A 21,301-nucleotide genomic window follows, 5' to 3' on the forward strand; every position below is an offset into this window, starting at 1 on the left:
TTCTAGTCTGTCTTTTCAAATTAAAAGATGACAAGTACCATACCTGTTTAGCGTGGGGATGTTCCCTCTGTAATCAAACAACCACAGTTAGTTACAGATTGGTTAGTGAAAGCCATCATCAAGAACTGTCATCAAGCTGATCCACAGACCAGCAACAAGTTTACAATTTACTAAATCAAAATTTGTCAATCATCATGTATCAAGCAGAACTCAATTTCACTGCCCCTCAGAAGGCACCCACCACCTGACTTCACATGCCACAGTAGCTGTGGGAATAAGCACTGGCCATGCACAGAACATGCAAATCACATAGCCCAGGAAAACGTTGTATTCGCAAGGTACCCTGCATTTCTATAGCAACTTTTATCACACTCAGGTCAAGCCCTTTGCACATAGCAAGTGATCTTCACAAGCAAGACCTGCAGCGCAGAGTTTGCACTCCCTGACACAAAAGGCACAGAACAGATGCAAAAAGCGATTGTACCACATGGGAAGACTGCATCAGGTTGAGGAAAACAAGCCAAATCCACATTGCCAAACCTCTACACTAAGCAGCAGCCCATGCACTGGCTCCCGCAACAGTGACAAAGCAAACATACACAAAAACACCAGGCAACGCTTTGTGTTTTCAGCATTGGAGGCCTTGAATACCAAAGTGAACGTGCACAACTTGAGGCTGATTTTAGGAAAACATTACAGTTCCTCTTATAACATCTGTCCAACTGTTCACATACTTGCATGCAGACTAGTGATGCACATGAGACAGAAAGGAGCTGAGGGGCACATTTTCATACCAACAGCACAATCTAGCCCATGCTAGCTACATTCATGAAAGCACAAGGTGACATATTGCTCCATGCAAGACAAAAATTGCTGTGATCTGACATTCAAAATAGTAAAGATTAAACTAAAATAAACCCACAAAAACAAATGAGAAACCATGCACACAGGAGGCTTGTGCACAGAGATTAGCAAACATTAAAAGACTGAAAGCAAAGCTTTAGGGAGCATCTAAGTGGATATTCACCCTCCCCTTCCCTGCAGAAAGCTATAGGAGACCAAACCACAGACCTGCTTAACATACTTGACCATAGGCAAGACCCCAACTTCCACGGCCACCCTACTAAATACCCTGACTGGATCTGGTCCTGTTCTCAAACCGCTTCTGTCACAGCAGAGCCGCATTCACTATAAGGTTGTGTGTTTGGTGTGTTTACTGGTAGGGGCACGAAACATTCCTATGATCTCCTTATAGCCACAAAACAGCCTAAAGACCTATCTGTTCAATGGTAATAACACAAGTATTCAATTTAATTTGGAGACAGTGGAGAGAGACACTGTAGTGCAGAGCCTGCAGTTAGGCCTCAAAGAGCCACAAGGCCTCAGGGGCCTGAGACTATTTTATTAGCTTGGCAAATGGTGAGAAACGTCCGTGTGATCTACTTCAGTTGGGAAAAATAAGTCTGGAGGGGACTGGCAGTTCCTACACCTGGTACACTTGTGTAGCAGTCTCTGGAAGACTTTCAGAAAACAGAAAAAAAAAACCTCCAGCATAACAAATGTTCCCTTCCATCTCAAAAAGGACACCCTGCTGCCTTGCTCCAGGAACTGCTCTGCAGCTGAAAAGACTATGGCAAGAATCACAATGAGGAAAACAGAAGATCCAGTAGCTGGAGACATGTGTAAAGAACACAGAAACAGTCTTCAAGCTGCACACTATGGGGTTTCATATCTACAAGTCACCATAGCTGTGGAGGGCTTTTTGTAACAGGAGCTGTATCATCTCTTGTCACTGAAACACTACAGGGTAAAAGTCTGATATTGACAGCACAGCCACGCCTTGTGAAAAGGCACTACAGTCCACTCAGCTACACCTCTGCAGCTCTGGCAAATCCAGCCCCAGCTACGAGCAGCCTGCTCGGCTTCATGGCAGCACTGGTGCCAGGAGCAGCACCGTAGCTCTGGAGCGAATGCAGGCAGAGCGGATGGAGCACGCACCAACAGCTCCCTACAGCCAGCTCCACACTGCTGCTCACAGCATCACAAACCTCTGCACCACAGCAGCCTCAGCCCCTCTCCCTGTTTCCTTTTAACTTTTTAAAAGGCCCTTTTTGACCAGGGACACTGATCTCACGAGGAATTTGCTCCATCCCAATGCAACCTCTACTGTTACAATTACTCCTTCTGCTCAAGCAAATGAAAATCCCCTCAGCTCCCCTTCCAGCTGACTCTGAATGTTTCCTCTCACCCCTCCTTTTTGGGGTTTGGTTTTTTTTTAAACAAGAGCACTCCCCTATGAAAATGATGGCAATGCATGCAAAGCACCACTGGTTACATCAAGCTGTGATTGAGTGCCAGTGCGGGGCAAAGCTTTTGAAATCAGGCAGCAAAGCGGAATCAGCAGAGGTCGGCTGAATAACCCACTTGTAGTTATTAACAGCAGTACCACAGGAGAAAGAGCAATTCCACTGACTGTGACCAGTGGCATTCCTCTTATGTTTCTCCATTTCTGTAGAAGAATCTAAACAGAAGGCTGTGAAACATGCCTCAAACCATACATTTTGATTGGGTTTTTCCTCTCCCTCTTTCTTTCCTTATTCTTCTGCTCCCCCTGTGATTCAGCCAAGCTGAATCTGCTACTGAAGTCCAATTTGCATAAAATTATCGTCGTTCCATTCAGTTTGCTGCCCCTTCAACAGCCCCTTCTTTGCTCTGTTGGAAGATTTTGCCCTTTCTGAAGCAGGCAAGCCAAGGGAACTGCAACACATTACTGCTGCCTGCTGTCTAATTAACATCAAACCCTCAGCACGGAACTGCAGGGATTTACAGGTGTCCTGGAATCATTTTCCCCCTCCTCCCTCCTGATACAGCCAGTCTCCTGCAACAAGGAGGAGACCTCAGGCTACCTAATGATACAGTACGAGTTACACACTTGGGTCTCCAAGCTCGTACAGTTGAAGTCCAAGGCAGCACAGCTGATTCAATACTAGCAAGTCAAAGACTGATGCAAGAAGCTGTTTTAGCAACTACATTAGTCCACAGAAAACACTTCCATTTCGTCAGAAATTCAAATCTTGTGAGTGTAGGACTGTAAAATGATAGCAGGGAGGAACCTGTGAACACTTTATAGTCTATGCAAGTTTTGAGCTCTGATTCTTCTGCAAAAAGCACTGCTTGGAAATAGTAATATTTATCTTGACTTTCAGCCTTCAAATGGCTTCTACCTGTAAGCTAAAGAAGAGGCTGACACAAACAACCAACCAAAATATTCCATAGATGATAATACATCAAGAGACAGTAAAGGAGAGATGATGCACCACTCTTAAGTCTTGAAATCAGCAACATCCAAGTAGGGTTTCAACAAACATCCACCAACACAGAAAGAGGAGAAACTGGGCAAAACTAAGCACAAGACAGTAGAGACATTTATATTGAAATACAAAGCAACTAATGACTAGACCTGAATTCTATCCTTGGAAGCATCACAGACAGCAGGATGCACCCCTGAGTATGAATTCAACCTGGACAAGCCTAAGTAAGGCATTTGCCTGTATGGCCATGTTTGCTGAGCTGTGTGCATTCCCAGCTGCAAATGCCACTAGGGTTAGCAGGCATCTTGTTTATCACGTTTCAAAAGTAACATTTGCTTTAAAGGTAGCTATGCTAATGATCAAAGTAAAGTCTTAATCTGCAGTGCTGAAACTTCACTTCCACCTTCCAATGGTACATCCTGAGTCAAGATTCCCCAGGACACCTCAGGGCTGTGTGGCAGTGAGGGGTGGGACAACAGGAAGGCAAGGGCTCAATGCACAGATGGATTGGGGAGGCACGGCTGAGGCCTCTGAGTGAGCAAGGCAGGCTGGGTTATACTTCCATTTCCTTTAGGACTCAGCATACTCTGGAGGCAGAGGAAAAAAGTATCCCTGCCATATCCCAAAATAAAGACATATCCACATCACCCTGTCAGCAACTGTCTTAGCATCTGACAGGGAAGACATTTACCTCTGTGTAAAACAAAAGGATTTGTTTTGTGAGAACACATTTACCTTGGAGTTTTTCCCTTCTGATCCTCCAGCACATTTGCTGCTGGGAAAGGAAAGATCACCCTGAACACCCTGGCTGAGGGAATGCAGTGAGCTGGAGGAAAGGGGATGCTTTAGGGGAGCAGTGCAGCAGCACAGTTCTGCAGCAGGCTTCAAAAGGTGGCTACTGCAGACAATATCCCAGTTTAATTTAAACCTTACAGCCTCAGACATAAGAAAGGCTGTTGGAAAGCAGGAGAGGAGAGGGGGATTATTAGGAAAAAAAAACCCTTCTCCTGTTGAAAAAGAACTATAATTCTCTCTCACTATACTAGACACACAATGTTTCTTTGAACAAAGATTTTAAGCTAAGATTAGGCAAGCACTGCTTCATGTGCTGAACACCTAAGAAAGGCCTTTCAGTGTCTGTCACCTGGCCTGCCATTCTCACAAAGGAAGCTGAACTCTCTAACAGCAGTCAATATTCCACCAGCTTCCCATCCCAGCAGGGCAGTCTGAACAAGAGGGAAGCAAAGAACAGCTCAGAACAGGGCTCATTTCTTTCTCACATCTTTTCTCACCAGGACTCTGGAACACTGAAAGAGGCAGGTTATCCAAATGCAAGGGGCTCTGCACATCAGCATTTGCTGGCAGTCCCCTGCTGCAGCACAGAGCGATCAGCATCCCGTAGATACCCTCATATTGCTTCCTCCAAACTGGATTACTGCAACTCCCTCAACTTGGAGAGGGCCTGTAAACTCCATTGACTGCAAAAGGCACCAGATGGTTGCACTGTGCTCCTCATCTGCCTTGCATTGGGTAATAAGGAATGCTGGTTTTCATCTATAGAGCTCTCTACGGTTTCAATTATAAGCAGTTTTTCTAGCTATGGCTAACCCTTGCAATCAGGATCAGTGGAGACTCTTACAACAGAATGTTTTCTATTAATTTAAACAAATAATTCCCCAGACAGTTTCTGCCCACAAGACCCACCAGGAGCAGGCTGCATTTCTATGACTTTGTTAGTAGATTTAAAGGTTTTTCTTTCCTCTCTGCTTCCATGTGAAACTTCCCTGTGGGTGGGTAGTTGATGGCAATCATTCAGTGGCCAAAAACAGAAAGTCTGAGTGCCTAGCTGTGACTGTTCAGATCACAAGTAGCAACTATGATTGCTTCTGTCACAATTAAGTAAAGGCATAGCAGGGTTAAATATCAATAACACAAATTTAAATGTAGCAACCACTGCCAGTTTGCAATTTTCTCTACATGAGTATTTGCTCCAGTAAATTTCAAGCCCTTAAATATTCACAGAAATCAGACACAAAAGGGACCTGGGCTTAAAAACATCTGATAAAGTGCTGACAAATGTGTGGCATCATACAACTAACACCAGCTCCAACACAGAATGCTCTCCTAAGGGCCCTCTGGGATCTGTGCCTGGTTCATCAAGACCCCACCCTGCAGAGCCTCAAGGGACATTTTGCTTGGTCAGCTGGGATATTTTGGCACTAGGGTTTGTCCTTGGAATGCATTTTTAGCTTTTAGATTGAAAAGTTTGTGCTACAGAAGATATAGGAAAACATACAGTGGAGACACAGAACATGGTCAGAAACAACAAAGACGACTTAAGCAGGACAATGTCAGAGTTCTGAGATTTCTGTGTCTTGGGCTTAACCCAAGGTCTCCTCTTACATCCAGCTCAACTCTACCCACTCCGTGCTGATCCAAGACCTCAAACATCCTGCTACCGGCTGTGCTTCAGCACCCACGCAATAGCCACGCAAGTAGGAACACATTGCAAGAAGCTGCATCAAGCAACAAGAGCCAAATTCATCATTAACAGATGGAGGTGTAACTCAAAGGAACTGAAGGGGCCTATGCAAGCAGTGAATTTGTCCCCAGGCCTGCTTGCCTCTGCACAAGGACTTCGATGCACTTTCAGCCAACCATCAGCGGTGCCGATGGTTGAGATGCAGAACAAGGACAAAGGACAAAGCTGTTCCCCAAGCAGGTAACAGTTCTCCTCTTCCAGCTGACCTTGTCCAATTAAGCTTGTGCACAGTAACAGAGCAGTGGTCAGCATGGGCAAGCCAAGCAACCCCCAAGCAACAGAGGTAACTGAGACCAGCAAAGAGGAAAAAAAATGTAGAAAGAATGGGAGGGGGAGTATCATAAAGTGGCACTAAAAATACTATGCAATCATTTACAAATATTCTAGAAATGTAGGAAACAGATGAGACCAAATGCATGTCCCATTTGTATCGTGAGTGTTTTGTGCTGCTAGTTGAGGACAGCTATTCATTTCTAGCAAACCAGATTCTGAAAACCATTTCATAAAATGTACTGATGGATTCTCAATGAAGCGAGACTGGACCCCGGTGCCCAGCCCCACCAAAAATAAAACAAGGCAGAAAAAAAAAGAGATGTCTGGAAACAAAGGAGAAAAATAGCGGCGGTACCACAGTGCCAAAGCAGCACGGACCCACAGTGGCACCCGGCGGCCACGGGGCCTCACTGCGGCTCTACCTGGGACAAAGTACAGGCGGCTCCCAACGCCCTCCTGAGCGCCTGCTGCAAACGAGGGACGGGAACTGACTAACCTGGCAGGTGCTGAACAAGTTCTGATAATCGGATTTGTTTGTTTGGGCTTTTTTTTCAATGATCTTAGCACACTCTGGGAGATGTGACCTTTCTGTCAGACAGGGCAGCGAGTAGTTGATGGTTTTGGTCACAGCCATGAGATATTCCTGATGAAAAATACTGACTGGAAACCAAAGTGTGTCAACTCTAGGATCCATACAAAATCCATTCATACTTGCACCTTGGTCTTCTCAGTCAAAAAAAGAAAAAACATGCTAAAAAGATTTCACCTTGTCCAGTAAAGCCAGGTTTGAAGGTAGAGCCAATCCCACTGTTACAAAGGGGTGGCAGGGGAGTGCTGCAGGAAGGGGACAGAGACCATTTGACTGTTCTTTAGTAAAATCCTCAGTAACTGATCATTCTGACTGGAATTTTCTCTTTTGGAAGGCTCAGGATTCAGCTAAACTGAAGTTCTAGAGGAAAGTTACTACACAAGTTGAACGTAAGAAAATCAGCAAACACATGAAAACTGTATCATATGTAAATTCACCCAAACTGCAGGAACTACTACCCACAGCTCCTGAGGCTTGAAATAACTTAGGAGAGGGAAATGGGTAACGTTTCATTAAGACGAAACCCTAGTAAGGGTTTCACCTTAAAGAACTTGTGCTTATTTTAGGCACTGTGACTTTCCCTTTCTCCACCAATTCTACTGCAAGTTTTCTTTGCCAAGATGGAATGCTGCCCCTCGTAAACCTCCAATTCCAAAGGCACCTGAACACGTGATCTGACCTGTTTGGATGGGAGGTGGGCAGCATGAACTGGAACTCCACCACACAAGTGTTATCCTTCAGCTGCCGATGCTGGACACTATTTAACTCATAGGCAATGTAAGCCCTTCGAACATACACCTGGTGAGAGAGAAACTCCATCAGCTTAACTGTGCTAAGCACAAAGAGAGAAAGCAGTCAAATAATACACCAGAGACTTCCAAAATATTAAACAAGCAAACAGATACTTCCAAATTAACATCTAGATAGAACTCTAATTCAACCAGAATTGAAAGTTACTCTTTGAGGAAGGGCAGTCTGGCAGGATACAACCATTAGCACAAGGCACACTGAGTGGGCTGACCATGTACTCTGAGAACAGCTTCACTTGCAGTCCTTTCAGTCACCTAACTCTTCTTCAAGCAAAGAAGGTAACTTGAATCTGACATTTCAGTCAATTATGAATATTAATGCTGTTAAATGCCAGACTCCACATATGCCAGATTCCACACAACCTACAGCTCTCTCAACCTTGCAGGGTAACAGACAAAAACCACCACATCCTAAACAAAAAAAACACAATAACATCTTTTTATTCCTACTGAAAAAAATAGAAACTTACCTCCAAAGCTGCCATTCTTACCACCTGGTTACTGTGGTAGAAAAAGTTGGGTAGCACATCAAAGATGGATGTCTCAGACAAAATGAGTTTCTAAAAGAGATCACATTAAGCAGAGCTTCAAAATAGAATTGTCTTGCAAAGAGAGTCAGGTAAAAAAGCAAGAAGCCCCAATTTCCATGCTTTTCCTGTTGTTCATCAAGGATTGTGATCTTTTTCTATCAAATCATTGAATGTTTCAAGCAGAAAAGGACTGTTAAGAATCACTGAGTCTAACTCTCTGCTCCTCACAGGACTACCTAAAACTAAACCATAAGACTAAGCATAATCCAGATGCATCTTGAACTCTGACAGGCTTGGTGCCACTTCCCCAGGAAGCCTGGTCCAGTGACTGAACATTTTCCTAAAATGTCCAAGGTGGACTTCCCCTGACAAAGCTTCACCTCATTTCCTCATGTCACCAAAGAGAGGAGGTCAGCACCTCTCCCTCCGTTGCCTCCCTTAAGGAATTCTTCAAGTGCAAGGGTGTCATTCTGACACCAGTGCAGGACTGAAAACAAAAATGAGGGGGAAGCTAGAAACTAGAACACCACAATTTAAAGCCACAAGGACCTTGGGACTACATGTGAGATTTCACTCAGAAACATTCAGATCAATGAGAAGAAAGCAGGAAAACAAGGAGAAGAGTTTGGTAGATACCTGCAGGTTCTCAATGCAGAACTGGTGTCCGTACATGTCAATGGCAGACAGGAAGATGGATTCCACCTGGTTGTGACGCAGCTCGTAGGATGGCAAATGGGAAGCAATGAGAACCTGGTAAACAGCAAACACAAGGAATGTCAGTGAAAGGAGCTATTCTGGGCCATCAGCAGGAGGCTGCTGCCCCCAAGGCAGCAATAGTCTGCTCCATCCCAGAAGAGGTGACTGGTTTCTCCTGTGAATTCTGTGGCACCTGGGTGATGCTGCAAACTCACTCCCCTCCCCAGCCTCATTTGTGTATCTGCTCCGTTTGTATTATTGGCAATTCCCCATGGAGAAAAAGAACAGCTTCAATCAAGTTCCATCAGTGCATGTGATTTAGCACTGCAGAGCTGCTAGTCCTGGGGATTGCCTGACCGGCTGTTAATTGGAAAGCAGATCTGGCAGGCAGCAGCTGTGGGGAGGCCAGCAACGGAGCCTGCCTCTCACAGCTCCCCAGCAGAGGAAGCAGGAGACACTGGTGCCAGGTATTAAATACCCAACATGAAGGATATGGAGATAGAAAGGGGAAGCAGCTTGCAGGGGAAAATGAAGTGGAAGAGCAACATAAAGACATACACAAGGACTGCAGCACCAGCCCCAGCAAGCTGCTGAGAGGTTCAATAACTGAACGGTTCAAGGACACACATACAATCCTGAAGGAAACATAAGGTCACTGAGCAGCTTCAAACACCCCATTCACTTTCAACAGTCAAGCTCTGAAATAAAAGGAGAGATCCCCAAAGTGTCACTTTTCCTGCTGAAGACTTTTGGAATAGAGATAGGGACTGTGGAGTGAGAGGAGTGATCAGACTACAGAGTTAGCACTACCAAGAAATAATTATGCCTCAGTCCTTCGTAGCTACACACTAACTGCTAAAGAGGAGGCTCACAACAATATCAAGGTGGATATCTGACACTCAAATTATTATCTGTACTAGACTCTAGGAATTGACAGTATCAAGAGTTTTTCCCATTATTTTCAGGTTAAAAAGTGACAAAATAAGCCATAAGAAACCCTGCAAAAGATCAACATAACTCCTTGCAAGAACTCCTTAGCAGTTACAAAGAAAATCTGATTCTTGTGTAAATTTCTCTCCTCTGCACGCTTACAATTTACCATTGTAAAGTAGCTGATGAACATAGGCATCATGTCCTGGCTGTTTAGTGTACAGCTGCCTGTGCTTATTGGGTTCACGGATTATACAGTCAGAAGGAACCAAAATGACAATGTATTTTGACTTCTCGTATCAAACAAGACAGAGGCTGCTTTCATATAACTCTTATTTGAGCCACACAAAACTTTCTGGAGGAACAGGGACAAAGGAATGTAATCTTCACTCCAAATTTGACAGTGATGGGAAATCCACTGCAATCTTTGTTAGACTGTCACAATGGTTAATCATCGGCTAATTAACTTCACTGTTGATGCTCCGCTCACAATAATCTGCTCTTCACATTTGCATAGTAATCAAAATAAACATCAAGAGGTATAGACTTTCCAAAAGAATGAGTTCCAAGTGGGAACAGTCTGTATTGATGGGATCAGCAATGGCACAGGGTATCTCTAGCAGGGATGGGCTGGGGCTGCTGCACACACTCCCTTACCTGCCGTGCTCGCAGGGCCACTTTAGCGTTGGTTGTCTTGCTGAGCTGGGTCAGCTCTGTCAGAATATTAATCAGCTCATCTGTCAAGGTGGGGTCACGGCCACATAACTGGTCCTAAAAATAAAGAGAACTGAAAATGTTTAGAACAGAGGAAAACCATCTTCTGTCCTCCTATGAAGGAGTTTAAACCTGAACCACACACACACACACGCACTCATGTGCTGCCCATGTCACTACCTGCCTAAATTACTCTGTCATTCCATGCTGATAAGGGCATGAGCATCACGCTTTCAATAATTTTACACACAGAAATAAAGCTATAGAAGAACCAGAACTGGCACTGTCACCCATGTTCTTATTTGTAGCATAGGTTTTGGCATCCAAACACAGGAAAAATACCGACTTGTCTAAGAGACTCAAGTAAAACATTTTCCCATTACTCAATTTCAACTTTGTGGCAGATATTCCCCCTAGCAGCAATGCAAAAAGTGCTTCAAAGAGCATTTAATTGTAGCAAAATGGCATATGTAGCACGGGAAGATGAGTAAACCTTCACTGTGAAAGGTGCCCAAACAAGAGTTTAACTGCCAGGAGAATCTCCAGAAGGCTACTTTAAAAACACCTCAAAAGCAAAAAAAACCGCCAAAACTCCACAACCACAAACAAACCACATGCTTTGTACAGCTTCAGCAACAACAGAGAAAGAAAAAAAAGAAGAGAGAATTCCTTCCTCTCCCAAGACTAAGCAAATCTAACCAAACCCAGATGTGGTATCATGCAGTTCCCACCACAGTACAGGACTGACTCCAGGTTATCCCTTCTCATGAGGGACTCCTGGTTCTGAGGAAGTTCATGAGCCTGCTTCACTATCTAAATTGGCTGGATAAAACAATAAAATTGAATAGCATAATTTATAGTGTTAATGTTGTTTCAAACTCTGTTGGAATCAGGCATTCAAAAAAATGCAAAAAGTAAAGACTTCAATCTGTCTTTCCTCAACAGAGGAGGTGTACTCCCATGCATATTTTCTTCTTAAAATAGTTTCAATTCCCGTGAATAATCCCACAGTCTTCCACTACTCACACTGACTCATGAGTCTTCTCCCTCCCACTCCTGGTGCTCAAACCCTAGAGGAGCCTCTAATGTGTTTCTTCTACACAGCACTTAACAGCTTTTCTCTTGGTAAATGAATCATTGGAGGAAAATGTGAGATGAAGCAGGGATGTGCAATAAGAAAGAGAGCTGGTGCCCTTAATTTTAAAGATGTTTTAAACACACATAGTCCAGAAAAGTCCTCTTGAAGATCCAATAGGGAAAAAGAGAAACCTCTGCACAGGAGGTTAGACTGCAAAGCCTGCCAAGGAAAATACGGTAAAACCCAAAAATCAAACTATACAGAAGTCTACTGACTGACCAACAAACAACAGCTCATACTGCATGTGATTCCCAAGCTAAACAGCTTTTCTCCCACATTGCTCTTGACCCCTTTCTCTGTGTCTCTACTCAAGCACGATGCCATCTTCACAAAAGATGGTGTACATCTCTTACAGAGAGAGAGCACAGTCAAACCACTCCTGAAAAAAAATCTAAGCTACTTATTCTTACTAGATTGTTCTCCTCTCCTAACCAGTCTTGGGCCAGCAAACATCACAGTGACTGTTCCCAAAGAAAGCTCTGTAAATTTGTTCATACAACTGCCTTCGTCACATTTGAAATACAAGTTGCTGAGTGTTGTACTGCTCAAGGTAACAAAAATCTGATAGCACACAGGACATCTGCTATGCCACAAGCAATTCTTTTCAGTTAAGCCTAGGATTTGATTACACAAAATGTGCCACGGGGTCCCTCAGACATGGAGACTAGTGTCAGATGGAAGAAAGAGGAATGACGGTCTTTTGGTTAACAGTGTGACTCATCAGGTGGTCATCTCTAGCCATGTCATAGATGTCAGAGTGACCAAATGCAGGTCATTTGTTGCCCAAAGAAGGGCAACAAAGCTGGTGAAGGGTCTGGAGCACAGGTCTTATGAGGAGCAGCTTAGAGCCTGGGTGGAGATGAGGAGGCTGAGGGGAGACATGATCGCTTTCTGCAGCTCCCTGACATGAGGTTGTAACGAGGTGGGAGTCAATCTCCACTCTCAAGTTGCAAGTGTTAGGATAAGAAGTGGCCTCAAGTTGCACCAAAGGAGGTTTACATTGGATATCAGGTTGTTTCCCCAACAAGTGCAGTCAAATCCTGGCACAGGCTGCCCAGGGAGGTGCTGGAGTCCCTATCCCTGGAGGGATTCCAAAGCCATGTGTAGCTGAGGTGCTGAGGGCCATGGGCTAGTGGTGGCTGTGGCAATGCTGGGGGAACAGTTAGACTCGATGATCTTAAAGGTGTTTTCCAGTCTAACCAATTCTATGACTCTAAGGAAAAGGGAAACCTCTTTGACACTTCTCTGTGTTCCCTATCTTGCATCACACCCCCACTCCCTCAGACGGACACTGTGCCAGCCAACGCCAGGACACAGCAAGGCTCTGCCTCCCAGACACAGCTTGCACAGAGGTGAAAAACTAAACAAAAAGTTTCAGTCCCATTTTAGCAAGAAATAATCAGGATGACAATAACAAAATAAAGCAGGTAGCTGGCACTGCACTGGCTTTTGCCTGCACTGATTGGCAAAGGCAGCCAGCAAAGCCTCAAACCAGCTCTTTGACAAGGCCTAACGCCTCCCCGGCACCCCCGTGTAATTACACACTTGAGTGACTGGACTCTGAAGAAAATTGAAGGCCTGAGCTGCGAACAGCTGCCATTTTCTCTCTCCATCACGCCAGCATGATTACTTGAGAAATGAACAGCCCCGGCTCAAAGCTACTCCAGAATTCTCAGAGGAAATATGGCTCCGTGTTCAAATAATGAGATTCTTAAGGCAAGCGTTACTTACAATCACACCACACACCAAAAAAGGGAAAGGAAAGGAAGAAGGGGGAAAAAGGAGAGCCAGAAAGCAAAAAACGCCAGAGTACTTATAGCTTACAAATTGGAATTTAAGAAACCCAGCCTCAGCCTTGGACAATTATGATTCTTTTTCTGCTTTTGAGTTGTTTTGTGGATGGCTACCTTGGACAGATTTTTGGCAGTAACAGACCACATTATGTTTGTAATGAAAAAACAAAAAGGAAAGGTTGAAAGGAGAGAGAGAGTGTGGTAATTAGCCTCTTAAAAAGCAGGACACCTAACTCTAGTCTGTTGAAAAACACATTGTAGCTAAATTCATCCTGCCTTGATGAAGGTGGGCATTGGTTCTGCTTCAAAGCATTATGTAGGACAAGGATTTTTGCAGGCTTTTTAGGAAACAGGGAAAAAAAAGGGACAGGTCTCAATCGTTGTTTTTCAATGCTTCTTCCTAGGAATGTAATTTGCTGAGTTTTACCCGTTAGAGTGGGACTGAACTTAATGAGAAATGAGATTTTCCATGAAGTAACAAGCCAGAAGAACACAAGATGGTAATGGCAGTTCCTGGCATGAGGATCCATTTGTGTTGCTAAGGTGGAATCTATCTGTCCAAGAAGAATTCTGACCTCCTGAGATTCTCCAACCCTTTGCAAGCCCCCTGGACAGCCACACATCATTCCAAGGGGCAGAGGCCTGGTCTGGAGTGACCAGCTTTGTGCTAAGATGTTCAGTCCTTGTCAGGTTCCATCAGAGTACAGCTAGTCTGAAAGCATCACTGCAGCCCCAAGATGAGGCTTTGAGATTTAACCAGGAAGAAACTAAAAGAGCCCCTGCCAAACCAGTAAGACCAACCTATGGCTCATCAAGGAACACCACATGCAACTCCTCAAGGGCCTCCATATGGGCTGGCTAATGCCATTTGTTACCAGCATGTCACCTAATCATTAATGAAGTACCATTAAAATGTTGATATTACAGCATTATTACCACGAAAGTCATCTGCTTTTTGTACTGGTGGCATATTACTTTGCTATCTAAGCAATTTCGTTTTGACTACCTTAGAATCATAGAATGGTAGGGGTTGGAAGGGACCTCTAAAGATCATCTAATCCAACTCCCCTGCATAAGAAAGATGCTTCAGTCCCCTGATCATCTTGGTGGCCCTACCTGGAGCTCTATAAAGGCAGGACCTATTTGAGACCCTTGAAGATGAAAAAGCAAACTAAGCTAAGTATGAAGACACAGACCAGTGTCTGAAAGTTAGCTTCTAGCATCCTCCCTATGTGAGAGTTAAGGCTGCATTCCTATCCCCCCACAGATGCTCACAAAACACTTGCATAATTAGCTTTCACTGCACTCTGATAGGCAGTCAATGCAGGACAGTCATGAACCAGAAGGTGCATAGGCCAGTATGTTCTGGGTCTCTTTACATGCCCTAAGAACACATGAAGAAACTCCATTGCTGCCACTGCTTCTGTAGCTTGCATTTTTAAGGATGACAGCTCACAATTCAGTACCTTTCAAAGCATCAAACATACAACTACAAGAAGAGCACCAACAGACAACTTACAATAAGCATTGTAACAAGCAGGTTCTTCTTGGTGACCTGAGCATGTGAGAAGATGTAGTTCAATACAGCATTCATATCACTTTTATTCTCTTCCCGAAGGGTAAAGACACACTTGTCATAGTGACCTGCAATCAGAAATGCACATTTTTTCCAGTCTCCACACCTCTGGGTCAAGGAATTAAAGTTACCAGATGTGTCTTCATTTTTCTACATATATGTTTTGACAATCTACTTTGCATTGCCCACACAATCAGTTCTGGGAAGGAAGCATTCCTCCCATCACCACCTCCTCAACTTTAAACACCCTGTTCTTATTAAAACAATTACAGTTCAAAGTACCTCCTGTATGACCAATACAAAAAGAGGAATGGTGAGCTGGCTTTCAATCAAACAACAACAAAAGTAAAATCGCAGCAAAAAGACACCAGCCTCTACTACCAGCAAACTGAAGTGGAAATGCATCTGCAGTACTATCAGGCTGGTGCAGGTACTGGAGCAGGACAAAAGAAAAGTAGAGTGGAATCTGAACTACTTGGAAGAGCTGGAGCCTCAAAATCAGCCAGTGCTTCATTGCCATCTTGTGCCTGGATACAGCAGTGCAATGCATTTATTTCAGTTCTCAGGCTCAGGCTGAGGACTGTCCTTATGAACAGCAAACAGCTTCCTGGTATTTTACAGCAGGTGCAAATAACTCAGTGACTATTTTTTTTTATTGCACTTCATTTTCTTACTACAGAATGTAATAAAAAGGCAAGAGAGAACTAAATAGCATAGTGAATTTAAATAGTTTTACTGATTCTAGGTTTTCTACATCTGCTCAGAAATGAGGAAATAAAAATCAGGCTTCTAATACGAAGCTTCTACATGTGGGGGACTCTCCAGCAGTGGATCACTACTGCCAGAGTCAGTGAGGGAATGCAGGGCAGAACTCCTTCATTTCTGATCTAGAACAAGCAGAGACCACACAGACTGGCTGAGCCTTAGCAAGTGCAGTAACAGACTAGAAATGGCAAAACAGAGACACACATAATTCAGTGAGCCCGTCTTTTCATTCCAGGTCATACAGAAGTCCTCACTTAGAGGATCATAAACTCATGTAGGAGCTAGTCCTTCTTTTCAAGATTTACAGGGAAAAGGAGCATTTCTCTAAAGCAATCAGTATCATCTTATGATGTAAACTCTGAGTAAGGTGACAGAGGCTGTAAAAGCTGATGGATAACAGTGGAAAAATCAGCTGAACACAGAGCTTTGGGGTGAGGTTTGTCACTTGCTTTTCATAAGCATTTTGAGCACTCTTACCATGAAAATCAAACTGGACACAAGCTCCTCTACAAAAACTAGGATCTGACTGGCAGACCGTTAAAAGAAAACCTCACCATAAAGTTAGAGTAATATTTCTTGATGAGGGTTCATGGGGACCTTTTTTAAGGAACCAAACCCTCAATGCTCCATGAGACTTACCATGCTGAAACTGAGTCTCCACCTTCAGATACTGCCGGAGCAGATCCATCACCACTGCCTTCATGTGACCCCGAATGCCACTCCGGTACCTGCAGAAGCAAGTCAGTCAAATCTATCACTGAGTGAGACTGGCATGGCCCTATTTTTGCAGATCTCTAAGGGAAAAACATTCCCTAAGCAAACAGGTTTATTCTGCCATTTGTGTTGAAAGAAGAGTGTCTGGTTTTGAAAATCCCAAGTGTTTTGTGAATAGAGCCCCAGCCATTATTGTTGTGAGTTAGCAGGGCTCATGTTTTGCATCAAAATGTCCTTCGAAAACCACTCAAAACCTCCAGACACTGAAAGGCCTAACAGACACTAGCAGCTTGATGAAATGGCCAAGGTGTGATCAGTGTCAGACAGAAGTTAAATATTTATTTCATATGGCAAAGGGAAAAAGAGAAAGGATCTGTATGTGTGCCTCACCCAGGCAGCCAGGAGCCACACACACACAGCCCCTTCAACTGCTGACCTCACTGAAGGAGGTTTGCAAGCTTACTCCTAGTTATTCAGACTCCCGAGTGTAATAAAACCATCTGAATAAAGACAAGCAAGCTCAGGCAGAAGTAAAATAATAAGAAAATAAAAGGCAGAGGCATCCCTGAAAATGGCTCACCTCTGTACAAGCTGCACAATGCTCTGAGTGTTCATGAAGAAGACCTCACGCTCTGATTTGCGGTTCAAGGTGGCTGCATGGCTATCCAAGATATTGGCAATCTGAAAGAGAACAAACACATGGCAGCCCCAGTCCTGGATGGAACAACCTGGCTGAACAACCAGCAGAGAAGCTGAGAACAAATGCTAAAGAACTATTAAAGAAGTTAATGACGTGACAATGGTATAAAAATCAGTGCACAGTATTGTATATTGGAGAAATCATCTTCCAACATCTCAAAACCTGATCAGGCCTCCCAGTTGGAATCACTCTTTTTTAAGGTTACACTGACTGTACAAATTGCACTGAAGTACATGTATCAGTTAAAAGCAAATAAGTAAATGCCCACAAGGCAACTGATATGATTAAACGGCTTCCAAACTGCCTGATTAAAGCTACACTGAGCAAGAAACACAATCTTTATTACAGCTAAAGGAGGCAAGCCTTTGAGCTCCAGTGAGACAGGTAAGCATCTGTCACCGTGAAGATCCCATGTTCAAATGCACCTCTCAGGCCCAGCTAACCTTTAGATAATTCAAAGGAACGTTCTCTCTGCCCCAAGGCAAACCAATATTTATTGGTTATGTAAGCATGGCTAATTACCTGTTGGCTAGGAAACTGGCAAAGGACTGAAGTGATGTTGCTGGCATATTGGGCCATCTCTTTCTTGATAGACTTCTCTACATTGGGTGGGATCCGTCCAGAAACACTGGTCATTATGTCCTGAAGTTCCAGCAGAGGCAAAGATGGATCCCTCAGTGTCTTCATTAGCCGCTCAACCCAGCCTTTCACCTAGAGAGAGGCCAGTCAACGTGAAGACAAATGTGAAGAAAAGAATATGTAGCAAGAGGAAAGAAAACGAAAGGCTTTTGTCTTCTTCAGTACCATTTTACCACACAGCTAGTCCATGGACTAAAAGAGAGAACTGGAGTAGATGACAAAGCTGCTGTGCTACCTTATGCCAACAGCTGACTCAGAGTCATCCACTTTCATTCCGCCTCCCTCTAGGACTTCTACCACAGCTGGCTAAGCACACAGGCTGCAGGCAAAATATCAAGCTCAGCTCCTTGTCTTTGTTTTGGATACCACAGATGAGTCTCTCCCATCTCTTTGATGGGATTGACTGCAAGGAAATCTAAGAAAGAAAACAGAATCAAGCTGGCAGTAGCAGGACAGTATCGCCCTGACTCATGGTTGTCTGGCTGCGACCTGCAAAACAGCCACCCTTACCTTAAACTGAAAGAATATCTGTGCTCTCACTCTGAAACAGAAAATAACCAGTACCTTGCTGCTGAAGTAAGGCTCTGGCAGGCAGTATCCATTCATCACATTGACCAGGTTATCAAGGACATAATGGAAGATGCGGTGGAGTTTCTCGCCTCGAAGCGCTGTGCTCTGGATCTGTGGCAAGGTGCCTGTGTGCAGCTCAGCCTGGAACACGGGGAGCAGCACAGTGTCACTAACCCAGCTGCTTGGCATCTGGTACTAACATCCAGTTACCCTTAACTAGAGGCTTCAGATTTAACCTGGAAGAATTCCTCAACTGAAAAAAAGCACTTAGTTGAGTGACAGAACAGTTGTGAGATGGATTTGTGTACACCCACAAAATAAGCTTCCAGCCTCTCTCCCAAATACATCCCACTTGATCTCATTGTTTAGATCCAGGAAAAGCACAGGAAAAGCCAACAGTTTAGTGTTGATAATCTCTTTTCACCCCCTGCTTGACAACCTCACACAATTTTCAGCTAGCTATTGCTAAAGGAACAACAGATTCTCTTCTACCACCACTAGCTAAATCGCAGCCTACCAGTCCTAAATGAATAGATGTCTTTTGTCTCTTTCAGCTTAAAAATAGTCCATGTCCCAGGCTCTTTTTTTGTATTTCCACATTTGCTACAACTGCTTTCACAGGGCCTGACACTCTTGGGAGTTGTGATACCAACTCTTGTTCTCCCAAAGCAGGTCACTTAAACACGAATTCATGATAAAAATAAGTTAAATAAACCTGAACAAGAATAAAGCAGATAAAAAAACCCAGCCAATCTCCAGTGATCCTAGGCAGCCATGTTCCCACAATAGTACTGGGGTAAGAAGAGAAATAGAATGTACATAAGCCTAGGCACAACTCTGGACCACCTTGTACCACTCTCAACATCGCTGCACAACACACACAACAAACATCTGAGCTTCTTGCAACTTCTCACCTGCTGAACCCTGCTGGGATCATCCAGCTGGAGCTTGGCAATCACACAGCCTGGATCCAAGACTGCCCCTGGGCGTTTGACATAGTGGATGCAGCCTGATTCTCCTGCTGTTAGTGTCATCACCATTTTCATCACCTGTAGCAGGGAAAACAGGTTACACACTCAGCTTCCATGTTCCCCAAATGGTTCTAGTTTTGTAAGCCAGTAGCCAATTCCTACCACAAACCGATCTGCACGGGAACCTTTTGTCTTTGTGCTTTCTCAAAGGCTTAAAACCACACACATTGGGAATGAAATCCCAGTCACTGAGGAGAATGGTAGAACTAAATAACTGGCCATCAATTAGAGCAGTAGGACAGGATCCTGAGGAACATCTGCTGCTCCACGCTGCTTGGACCAACAGGTACTCAAGAAGATCCTATGCTCAACACAATGAGCGAGGCAGACACTATTTGTTGCCTGGAGCTCCTGCTCTCTAAAGGTTAGGAGAGCCACTCCCAAAGCTACAGTAACACATTCACTTTTAGCAGAGGGAACCAGGATCACTTTCTAGAGGTCACAGGTCTCAGTTTGTCTGTCACAGACACAGATCCTTAGATCAGCCACAGAAGCTCTCACCTTTGGAGTAGAACAGTTGGGTATGGGGAGAGACAGTCTAGTTTTATCATTGCTTTGCTATACTATACACCACAACTGAGATCACAGAGATTGAGCAGGTGGGTTTTTTCTTAGCCATGGCTCTGTTGCAGTGTAATAGCACTTACATAAAATATCTGCATCTCTGACTTGGTATTTTCTCCTACACATTGTCCCCAACTGGTTTAACTGCCCCTCTGTCAACACACACCCTCCCCTCCCTCAAATCTGTTTTGAGCCATGCACTCCTACACAGCTTCTTGTGCTTTCCTCACAGTGATGCAGAAATTGTTCATCCTCCTCCTCTCGGAGAGTTAAGTAACTTCCACAGCAGAAAGGAGGAGTGTCACTTATTAGCTGATCTGACCAACTTGATAAATGACCAGGTAATCAGAGTAGTCTTAATTTGTTACTTAATCTTGGCATATAACTCTGCTTCTGAGTCTGTGTTAGTAATAAGCAGCGGTCTACAAGTAGAAAGCTTTCTTCATCACAGCTAGAACATACAGTAGCTGTGGCTCCTGCTCTTCCTTAGTATCACAGCAAGAAAATAACCATGGTGTCACTGCTGTGAGATTTTGCTTATCATATGTTATACAGTCTCCAGCACTCAAATTTCAGCTGTGAAGTAATTTCTTCCCCACCTCATCACTCCCACTGCTGATTCCTGAACTAGTCCAGGTTAAAATACAAAGTTTGGAAAGGAAATCTCTCACACTCCATTCCCAGTTCCAAAGCATCCAACTTCTCCCCCTGCCCCCAGCTTTTGCCTGCACAGATTCAGCATCTGCAACCAAGTCAATTCTCTGAGACTCTTTTACCTCTATTTCTGCAAAGCACTGTCCTGAAAACACGTGTCCCCCATCCTCCACCACATACTGGATAAGCTTCCCAGCTGAAGGTGAGCGCAGAATAGAGGGATCATTCTCCTTCTCAAATACACAGGTCTTGTTACCTATAGTGATGCGATACCTAGGAAAGAACAGGACAAACCCCTGCTACACAACTTCCTGTGGAAAACGTGGGATGGGGAAAGAGCATTTTCTCTTTCCCTTTTCTACTGCAAAACAAAACTAAACAAAAATACCTTATTCAGCTCTTCTGAGCTGAACAGGACAGCCTGGCCATGAAAGTTCAGATTAATCATATCAGAATTGGATTACAGAAGGCAGGGATCAGAAACCAGATAGAAGAGCCTTTGCAAGGTCATGTGTGCTACTTCTGTGCCTCTCCTCTACCAGCAGGTACCATCCACTGTCACAATCAGAATCAATACAGTTCAGGATTTCACATAAACAAAATCTGCTATTAGTGGAGATGACACTTGCCATATGTAACATGATACATTCAGCAAACAGGCCCCCTCATGCAAAATCCTCTTAAACACAGAGCAAAGCTGAAAAGAGCAGGATGCACCCATGGAGCAGACTGAGGGGCTGAGATTTTATAGCGTTTTCTAATC

The 21,301-nt window shown here is 44.1% G+C and overlaps 1 protein-coding gene across 4 annotated transcripts in view; it reads right to left on the bottom strand.

Moving 5' to 3' along the window:
* ACACA (acetyl-CoA carboxylase alpha) overlaps positions 1-21,301 on the bottom strand; it is a 127,608-nt gene that overhangs the window by 76,762 nt on the left and 29,545 nt on the right. For 3 of the 4 annotated variants that reach the window (XM_062012233.1, XM_062012234.1, XM_062012232.1), the window contains 12 exons: positions 20,661-20,811; positions 19,204-19,338; positions 18,284-18,430; positions 17,603-17,791; positions 16,961-17,061; positions 16,306-16,394; positions 14,845-14,969; positions 10,338-10,451; positions 8,691-8,804; positions 7,995-8,084; positions 7,395-7,513; positions 44-67 (listed from right to left, as the gene is read on the bottom strand). In XM_062012233.1, the coding sequence (XP_061868217.1) occupies positions 44-67; positions 7,395-7,513; positions 7,995-8,084; positions 8,691-8,804; positions 10,338-10,451; positions 14,845-14,969; positions 16,306-16,394; positions 16,961-17,061; positions 17,603-17,791; positions 18,284-18,430; positions 19,204-19,338; positions 20,661-20,811 (1,398 nt within the window). The remainder of the gene's footprint in view (positions 1-43; positions 68-7,394; positions 7,514-7,994; positions 8,085-8,690; positions 8,805-10,337; positions 10,452-14,844; positions 14,970-16,305; positions 16,395-16,960; positions 17,062-17,602; positions 17,792-18,283; positions 18,431-19,203; positions 19,339-20,660; positions 20,812-21,301) is intronic. The other variant, XM_062012231.1, reaches the window with a different exon arrangement.

This window comes from Colius striatus, chromosome 20 (assembly GCF_028858725.1).
Source record: "Colius striatus isolate bColStr4 chromosome 20, bColStr4.1.hap1, whole genome shotgun sequence".
NCBI classification, from domain to species: Eukaryota; Metazoa; Chordata; class Aves; order Coliiformes; family Coliidae; genus Colius; species Colius striatus.